This window comes from Gastrolobium bilobum, unplaced genomic scaffold, assembly GCF_033153095.1.
Source record: "Gastrolobium bilobum isolate Gb01-03AN ecotype WA unplaced genomic scaffold, APGP_CSIRO_Gbil_v1 utg78801, whole genome shotgun sequence".
In the NCBI taxonomy this organism is placed as follows: Eukaryota; Viridiplantae; Streptophyta; class Magnoliopsida; order Fabales; family Fabaceae; genus Gastrolobium; species Gastrolobium bilobum.
Genome location: NW_026897838.1, coordinates 29,173 through 37,887, shown reverse-complemented (window position 1 = coordinate 37,887; position 8,715 = coordinate 29,173). Strand labels below are relative to the sequence as shown.

The 8,715-nt window shown below is 38.5% G+C and overlaps 2 protein-coding genes across 2 annotated transcripts; one reads left to right on the top strand and one right to left on the bottom strand.

Moving 5' to 3' along the window:
- Positions 1-3,362: 3,362 nt before the first annotated feature.
- Positions 3,363-4,097, top strand: LOC133310747 (secreted RxLR effector protein 161-like). The gene has a single exon (XM_061511728.1). It carries the CDS (start codon positions 3,363-3,365, stop codon positions 4,095-4,097), a length of 735 nt encoding a protein of 244 aa, XP_061367712.1.
- A 790-nt stretch (positions 4,098-4,887) lies between these two features.
- On the bottom strand, positions 4,888-8,327 carry LOC133310746 (uncharacterized). Its single transcript, XM_061511727.1, has 5 exons — positions 8,164-8,327; positions 6,727-6,859; positions 5,556-5,667; positions 5,313-5,398; positions 4,888-4,950 (listed from the first exon to the last, which is right to left on the bottom strand). The coding sequence occupies exons 1-5, from the start codon at positions 8,325-8,327 to the stop codon at positions 4,888-4,890; spliced, it is 558 nt and encodes a 185-aa protein (XP_061367711.1).
- Positions 8,328-8,715: the final 388 nt, after the last annotated feature.

Genomic DNA, 8,715 nt, shown 5'->3' with positions numbered 1-8,715 from the left:
AGTATTTCTAGTTATTTGCTATTGCTTTTAAATAGTACCATGTAAATCATTTGAATGTAAGGCTTGAATGTTAAAAGATATACAAAGAGTATGTCGTTGCCCCGCCTGACAAAGGCGAATTACGTGAATTGGAGTATCCAGATGAAGGCGTTGCTCGGATCCCAGGATGCTTGGGATGTTGTTCAGGACGGTTTTGCTGAACCTGCAACCACCGCAGGATACTCAGCAGCTCAAACCAAGGCGTTGAAAGAGACGCGTGCGAAGGACAAGTCAGCCTTATACACGCTTTTCCGAGCTGTAGACGAGTCCGGATTTGAGAAGATAGCAGGAGCAACGACGTCTAAGGAAGCATGGGACATCTTGGAAAATGTCTATAAAGGTGCTGACCGAGTAAAGCAGGTCCGACTTCAAACTCTACGTGGCGAGTTGGAAGGCATGAAGATGAAAGATTCAGAGGGTGTATCCGAGTTCATCACCCGCGTTCAAGCCGTGGTGAATCAGTTAAAGCAGAATGGTGAGGAATTATCTGAGACTAGAGTTGTTGAAAACATGGTATGTGCAATTGAGGAGTCGAAGGACTTGACTACGCTTTCTGTTGAAGAGCTAGCAGGTTCCCTTGAGGCGCATGAGCAGCGCAAGAAGAAGAAAAAGGAGGAGTCGCTGGAGCAAGCACTCCAGACAAAAGCAAACATTAAAGATGAGAAGGCGCTCTATTCTCAAAATGTCCGAGGTAGAGGTCGTGGACGAGCTGGACGTGGAAATGGCCGAGGTGGTCGTGGCCGAGGTCATGAGGTGAGAAATGAAGAAAGAGCTGAGTCGAGTCAGAGAGGAAGAGGACGTGGCCGAGGTGGAAGAGGCCGGTGGTCAAATCAAACAAATGTGGAATGTTACAAGTGTGGCAAGTATGGCCATTACTCGAGAGATTGCAACTCGGACAAGTGTTACAACTGTGGCCGAGTTGGGCATTTCGCTAAGGATTGCCGAGATGAAAGAAAAGTTGACGAGGCTTCAAACCTCGCTGTAGAAGGAGATGGAGGAGTTCTTATGCTAGCCCATGGTGAAACCAGTTCAAAGAATGAGACGGAGTGGTATTTGGATACCGGTGCCAGTAATCACATGTGTGGTTACAAACACTTGTTTAAGGAGTTGAAGACGGTGGAAGCCGGACATGTCTCTTTTGGAGACGCGTCCAAAATTGAAGTAAAGGGTCGAGGTACGATCTATTTCTTGCAAAAGGATGGACGAGTTGGTACAATCCGGGACGTGTATTACGTGCCCGAGCTCAAAAGTAACATATTGAGCATTGGACAGCTGATGGAGAAGGCTTACTCGGTTCTAATGACAGACCGAGTTCTACTGTTGAAAGACAAACAAGGGCGTCTGATAACCCGAGTTCAGATGGAAAAGAACAGAATGTACAAGCTGAGTCTAAGGAGCATGGAGGTCGGCTGTCTTCAAGCCGGGGTAGAAGATAAGATGGACTTGTGGCATAGACGGTTTGGACACCTTCATTATGGTGGTCTGACCGAGATGATGAAGAAGGACATGGTAGTGGGACTACCGAAGATTAATTCTGAAGGAAGATTTTGCGAGGACTGCGTATTGGGAAAACATGCGAGAAGCCCGTTCCAAAGGATGGCAAGATACCGAGCTAGGCAGCCTCTGGAGTTGATACATACCGACCTGTGTGGACCCATTACTCCGGGGTCTTTCAGTGGTAAGAAGTATTTTGTAACCTTTATTGATGATTTCAGTCGAAAGACTTGGGTATATTTTTTGAAGGAAAAATCCGAGGTGCTAGAGGCATTCAGGAGTTTTAAAACAATGACAGAGAATGGTACTGGAAGATACATCAAGTCGGTCCGCTCAGACCGAGGTGGGGAGTACGTGTCAATAGCTTTCAAGAAGTATTGTGAAGAACATGGGATAAGGCGGTTCCTGACCGCTCCGTATTCGCCCCAGCAAAATGGAGTAGCTGAGAGAAAGAACCGGACTATCCTGGATATGGTCCGATGTATGCTAAAAACGAAGAACATGCCAAAGGAGTTCTGGGGAGAAGCCGTGCATTGTGCCGTGTACGTGCAAAACCGATGTCCGCACTCAAGTGTGAATGATAAAACTCCACAAGAAGCATGGAGTGGTCTAAAGCCATCAGTGGCTCATTTCAAGATTTTTGGTAGTGTTGCGTATGCACACATACCAGATCAATTGAGGACAAAGCTAGAAGATAAAAGTAAGAAGTATGTGTTTATTGGCTATGATGAGAAGACGAAGGGGTACAAGTTGCTGGACCCCGTCAATAAAAAGGTGTTGGTGAGCCGAGATGTAAAAGTGAATGAGGAAGATGGATGGGACTGGAGTAGTCCATCCGGGGTCAATGTGGAACCCGGACTAAAATCAATTGAGGTCGGACAACCTTCGACCCGGATTCCTGAGAATCCGAATGACTCAGATAGTGATGAAGAGCAGAGACAACCGAGATTGAGGAGTCTACAAGATTTGTATGATTCCACCAGTGAAGCACACTTGGTATGTCTGTTGGCAGATTCTGAAGAAGTAAGCTTTGAAGAAGCAATCCGAGATGAGAAATGGCAATCAGCCATGGAGGAGGAAATAAAGGCGATAGAAAAGAACAAGACGTGGGAGTTAGCCGAGCTGCCCAGAGGAAGTCGGCCCATTGGTGTGAAATGGGTCTACAAGAAGAAAATGAACGCTAAGGGGGAGATCGAAAGATACAAAGCCCGGCTAGTGGCGAAAGGGTATAGGCAGAAGGCTGGCATTGATTATGACGAGGTGTTCGCACCCGTAGCAAGAATGGAGACAATCAGGCTGTTGATCTCTCAAGCAGCCCAATTCGGATGGCCGATCTATCAGATGGATGTGAAGTCGGCATTCTTAAATGGAGTACTCGAAGAGGAGGTATATCTGGAACAACCTCCGGGATTCATGAAAGCCGGACAAGAAAGAAAAGTGTTGAGACTGAAGAAAGCTTTGTATGGATTGAAGCAGGCCCCAAGAGCCTGGAACACAAGAATTGACAATTACTTCAAGAAGGATGGACTTGAACAATGTCCATATGAACATGCATTATATGTGAAGAAGAAAGGAGGTAAAATTCTACTTGTTGCTCTATATGTTGATGATCTGATTTTCTTGGGTAATGATGAAGGGATGATTCAAGATTTTAAGAAGAAAATGATGAAGGAGTTCGAGATGACGGATCTCGGTCTGATCTGATGAGGTATTTTCTTGGTCTGGAGGTCAGACAAGACAAATCCAGGATCTTTGTCTCTCAGGAAGCCTATGCAAAAGGAATTTTAGAGAAGTTTAAAATGACAGACTACAACCCGATTTCAACGCCAATGGAACCCGAGTTGAAACTTTCGAAGTATGATGGAGGAGAGAGAGTTGATCCGAGTTACTACCGGAGTCTAGTTGGAAGTCTGAGATATTTGACGTGTACGAGGCCGGATCTGTGTCTGAGTGTTGGAATCATAAGTCGATTTATGGAAGACCCGGGGTACACTCACTGGAAGGCGGCTAAGAGAATTCTGAGATATGTGAAGGGAACAATCTCACAAGGACTTCATTACTCGAAGTCGGACAAATACAAGTTGACGGGTTATTCAGACAGTGATTGGTGCGGAGATGTTGATGATAGAAAGAGCATGGCTGGCTATTTGTTTTTCATGGGAAACACGGCTTTCACGTGGGTGTCAAAGAAGGAACCCATTGTGACCCTGTCTACATGTGAAGCCGAGTATGTTGCGGCATCTTGGTGTGTTTGCCATGCAATATGGCTAAGGAATTTACTAAGCAAGCTGGAGAAAGGGCAAGTCGGCGCAACCGAAATCCGAGTTGACAACAAGTCTGCAATCGAGTTAGCAAAGAACCCGGTCAATCATGAGAGGAGTAAGCATATTGATGTCAGGTTTCATTTCATCCGAGATCAAGTCAAAGAAGGAAAAGTGGAGCTGACTCATGTTGCAAGCCGAGATCAAGTTGGAGATATTTTTACAAAGCCCCTGCCGACGTTGTTGTTTGAAAATTGCAAGAAGAAGATGGGAATGAAGGATGGTAGAGATATTAAAGTTTAAGGAGGAGTTTTGTTGGGTTTTAAACTTTATTTAATTAAAGAAAATAGAAAATGAAGAGTTTTGTGATAAAGGGGTGTGTCTCTTAGGAATTTGTTAGTGGACATTAATGAGTTTAAAGTTTCTAAGAAGTAGTCATTAATGTGTTTAGATTTCCTAAGTTAGTCATTAGTATTTCTAGTTATTTGCTATTGCTTTTAAATAGTACCATGTAAATCATTTGAATGTAAGGCTTGAATGTTAAAAGATATACAAAGAGGTATATTCAGAGAACTCCTTGTGTGTTTGAAGTGTTTGAGAGAAACACCATTAGAAGACCTGCGATTCACAAATACATCTATATCATGTTGTTGACTAAATTTGAACATGATGCAAAATCAAAACATAAAGTGGGGAAAAATTCAGTAAGTATACAAAATGCCAGTGTTAAACATATAAAGCTTCCCTTTTATTCCATTAATTCATCAAACATAATAAATTGATTGTTGGAACTGTCCCAACTCCCAACATAAGTTTATGAATGTTATTCAAATTCTGTTGAAATCAGGTAACGAAACCTTAATCCTGGACTGGTATTTTAAAGTTCAATTTGCGTTCTTGGCTTCAGAAGTAAGACAGATATCAAAATATTGCTTCAATAGTTGAATTGTATACATATAGATGCTTGAAGAAAATATGTATTGATATTATAGTATGAATTTAAAAAAGAAATCAAGAATAAAGTTAAAGTTCACTACTTTAACGTTCTCTTTGTTACTATGGGATATGTTATAATTGAAGAAATCTCTAAGACTTAGTCGCAGAAGTTAATGTTCACCTTAAATAAGGCTTCTGAAGCATCTAACTTATCAACGTTCTTCACATACACAGTAAATCAAAAAGTAATAATGAAAGTGAAGAGAAAAAAATAAAAAACTTCTCAACTCAAAGATCATGTAATCACTATGATATATATATTATATTGACTGTAAAGAACCTTTATATTATTCTCTAACATTGACCATAATGAAATAAAAGGACATGGAGGGAAAACGGGAAAAAGAGAATTTCGTGAAGAAAAAAAAAAAAAAAACTGCTTGATGAACAGATCCATGCACAAATTAACAAATACATGCATGATTAACAAGGTTGATTCAGGAATTGTGTTTTACCCTTTTAGTTCAAGGGACTATTTTCATGCACAAAAGGTTATATCAGTTAAAAATGCCATCAACTCACCTTACAAGCAGCATTAATATTTGCAGAGATTTGTTTCAAAGCCTGCGCATTTTGCTCTAATAGCTCACCTGCAGGACATCCAATTGCTGCAAAAAGCACAGTGCAAAGTTTAAAGGAGATTCTCAAACATTCGAAAGGGAAATGCAAATACAAGAGATGCCTAAAGGTAATGATAAAAAGGCCTACAAGAGCTAAATCATGTATGCAAACATGAAAAAATTCAAAGCTGTTAAAGGAACCAACCTTTGGAAGAGATGCCATCATCATTGTCCATCACAATCATTGGAGCATATGGGGAAACATTGGGTCGAGCAGCAAAAGCAGATGATTTCGCTGCAGGATGAGAAACTTTTTCCTGGGAAAAAAAATCCCAAAACATGAATATAAATATAAAGAAAGAATCCAGAGTTTCCAGTATAGCATAAATGCAAATATATTTTTTTGGCTTCCTTGTTGCCACATTTTTTTTTTTTTCTTGGTATTTCTCTTAGCCAACATGTTAAATTGTTCGTTATTTAACAAGTCATAAAATTGAGTAAAGAGAAATGTCATGCTAGCTTTTTCCTGGTTAGAACATTTGACAAATATGATGCTTGGTCTATTTCAAAAGCAAAATAATAATAATAACTAGCATGATGAAATTCTCCGGCGAAATAATATAGCTTTCCCTCAATTGAATGTGTGATTATATGTGGGCTTAAAAGTAGGGTTGCCAGTGTTAATGCATGAACAAGCAAGAAAAAAAAAATAGAGAGAGAGTATTGAATCCAAATAAAAATTAAGGTCTAGACATCAACATGCATAGGGAAGTGAAAGACATTAAAAAACACATCTCCAATGGCATGCACAAGAGTGAAACACAAAACACTCACTCAGTTAATAAATGAAAACAATACCTTTTTAGCTTTGCTTTTCCTTGTCAAAATATGACCTTCCTTCCTTGTCTTGCCATTTTCTTTTTTCTGTATAGAAATGCTGTTGGGTCCTCTTTGGAACTTGAAAACAAAATATTAAATATTTGTGATATAGGTTATCCGATGTCTAAGAATCTTATCCAAGCTTAACAACAGGTTAAATCATTCACTAATGACATAAAAGACTTTAAGACAAAAATGAACAGGTATATGTTGGGATAAATTTTAAATGTCTGTTTTTTAGCAGTTTTGGTTTTTTAGTTTCTTGTGTCAGTTAGAATATTAATGAGTCAGTCAGTTAGAATATTAATGAGTTATTTATGTCAGTTATAAAGTAATGAGGGTGTTATGTGTGGAGTTATGTTGGTCAGTTTTATAGCTTATAAATAGCCTTTGATAGTTTGTATAAAATGTAGATCAGTAGATATATAGATACACAAGTCTGGTTGTCTCTTGCATCTGTGTGGATATTAAATTCTATGAGTATATACGTAGCTTACATCCATCCACTTGACTGGCTGTGATTCTTCCCGCATCCACTTGTCTCGCAGTATTACTTCCCGGACAGTCTTATTAGGCAACTGATTTGCTATGAGATTATAGCGTCTTGGCATGGAAGGCACTGATGCAAACCTACAAAGAAAAAATTGGAATTTTCTTTACAATAAGAAGTAAATATAGGACTTATCAAATACACGTTCCTAGTTAGGGAACCGCTGCAAATAAGAAAACAATATGATAACAATGAATTCGGAGTAAAATATAGGCACAGAATTCCATAAAAGCTTGTGCATGCAAGCAACGAATTAAATATACATACTGACTGACAACGATATTTGATTTCAAACTGCAATAGCAACCACTATAAGTTGGTTCTAAGAGACAAACTCAATATAATACAATAATAATAAAAAACAACAGCCAGTTTCTCTCAAATTAAAAGCATAACTTTTTTTTTTTTGGATTACATTAAAAGCATAACTTGTTCCCCACAGGTTTCAATTAGTACGGCCTTTTAAGGCTCATGCAGTATCTGAAAAACCAAACAAAACCTCACCAAAAACAATATAATATGGATACAAACACGTTCTCAATTTCCAAAAATTAAAGTTCAAAGTTTAAAGAAAATCAAAGCCGAACATTAATTGTCGCACTTGATAAATCGATATCAAAATAAACAACAAAAAAAAGTTAGAAGTCTAACTCAAATTTCCTTCCTACACCACGTACGAAGATAGAAGCATCTAGAGTATGTGTGTGAATTGTATTCTTATCATGATGAGTTGTACATCTTATCTTCACCAACCAAACAAGTAGCTTCATGAAGCCTAATCTAGTAATCTACGAGTGAAAAGAAAGAAAGTTTGTAAAGAGTGTGAGAAATATTAATGCTATATGAAATAAAGATTTTTTCATATTTATCTTGACTTTATATATTAAGCAACCTAAAACCTAAATTCTAAACCCTAAAACTCTAAAACCCTAACCCTCACATTAAACCCTAAACTCTAAAACCCTAAAACCCTAACCCTAGTATAAAATAATAAAACCTAAACTCTAAACCCTAAACCCTAAACCCTAAACCCTAGCAATGTACTTGTGAGAGTAGGACCATTTTAGGCTAAGTTTTTGGCATGTGTCCTCCTCTTATCCCAAAAAATAAATAAAAAATAACGCATGATTGTTCCCCCCACAGGTTTAATTGGTACGGCCTTTTAAGGCTCATGCAGTATCTGGAAAACCCAAGAAAACCTCTCCAAAAACAATAAAATATGGATACAAGCACTTACGTTCTCAATCTTAGAAAATCAAAGCCAAGCATTAAGTCGCACTTGATAAATCGATATCAAAATAAAGAAAAGAAAAACTGAAGCGACTAAGCAAGAAAGAAAAGAAAAAAGAAAAATTGCTATGAATTAGCGAAAAGAATTACTTACTGAATGAGTCCTTTTTGAAAAACAGCCTGTTCTTCCAAGGTCCAATCCAGTGATATGCCAGGGTTGTGAAGAATGGCGCGCTCTGTGGCCGAATTCCGGTTGAACGATGAGACAACATGCATGGTCTGCTGCTGCTCCTGGTGGTTACCATAAGGGTATGCCATTTGAAGGGTATCTGAATTCACAATTGGTTCCCGCCAATTAACGCAAAACAGCAAAATAATTTTTTACGAATAAAAAGAGAGCGAAATTGAGAGGGGATCCTTGCAGAGTTCCCCAACCTTGCAAAGTAATTGGAATGATAAGTAAAAAATTTAGTAGTACGTAGGGGTGTTAGTGCCCGTTTAGATGAGCTTTTTTTTTTCTTAAAAAAATTGCTTTTTTTTTTTTAAATAAAAGTCCTTGCGAGAATTTTTAGATGTTTGGATAATAACTTTTAAAAAAAGCAAAATTTAAAATAAAAGTTAAAATGCTGTTTTTTTATAGCTAGTAGTTGGTTGCTTTGGGAAAAAGCAGAAATTAAAAGATAATATAAATATGTTTTTTTGGAAA

Excerpts from the sequence above, each read along its gene's own strand:
- LOC133310746 (XM_061511727.1), bottom strand. The coding sequence starts at position 8,327 with ATGGCATACCCTTATGGTAACCACCAGGAGCAGCAGCAGACCATGCAT. Across the intron at positions 5,668-6,726 it reads AGCCAGTCAAGTGGATGGAT|GAAAAAGTTTCTCATCCTGC; the intron begins GTAAGCTACGTA and ends TTTTTTTCCCAG. Across the intron at positions 5,399-5,555 it reads TGATGGCATCTCTTCCAAAG|CAATTGGATGTCCTGCAGGT; the intron begins GTTGGTTCCTTT and ends TGCTTTTTGCAG.
- LOC133310747 (XM_061511728.1), top strand. The coding sequence starts at position 3,363 with ATGGAACCCGAGTTGAAACTTTCGAAGTATGATGGAGGAGAGAGAGTT.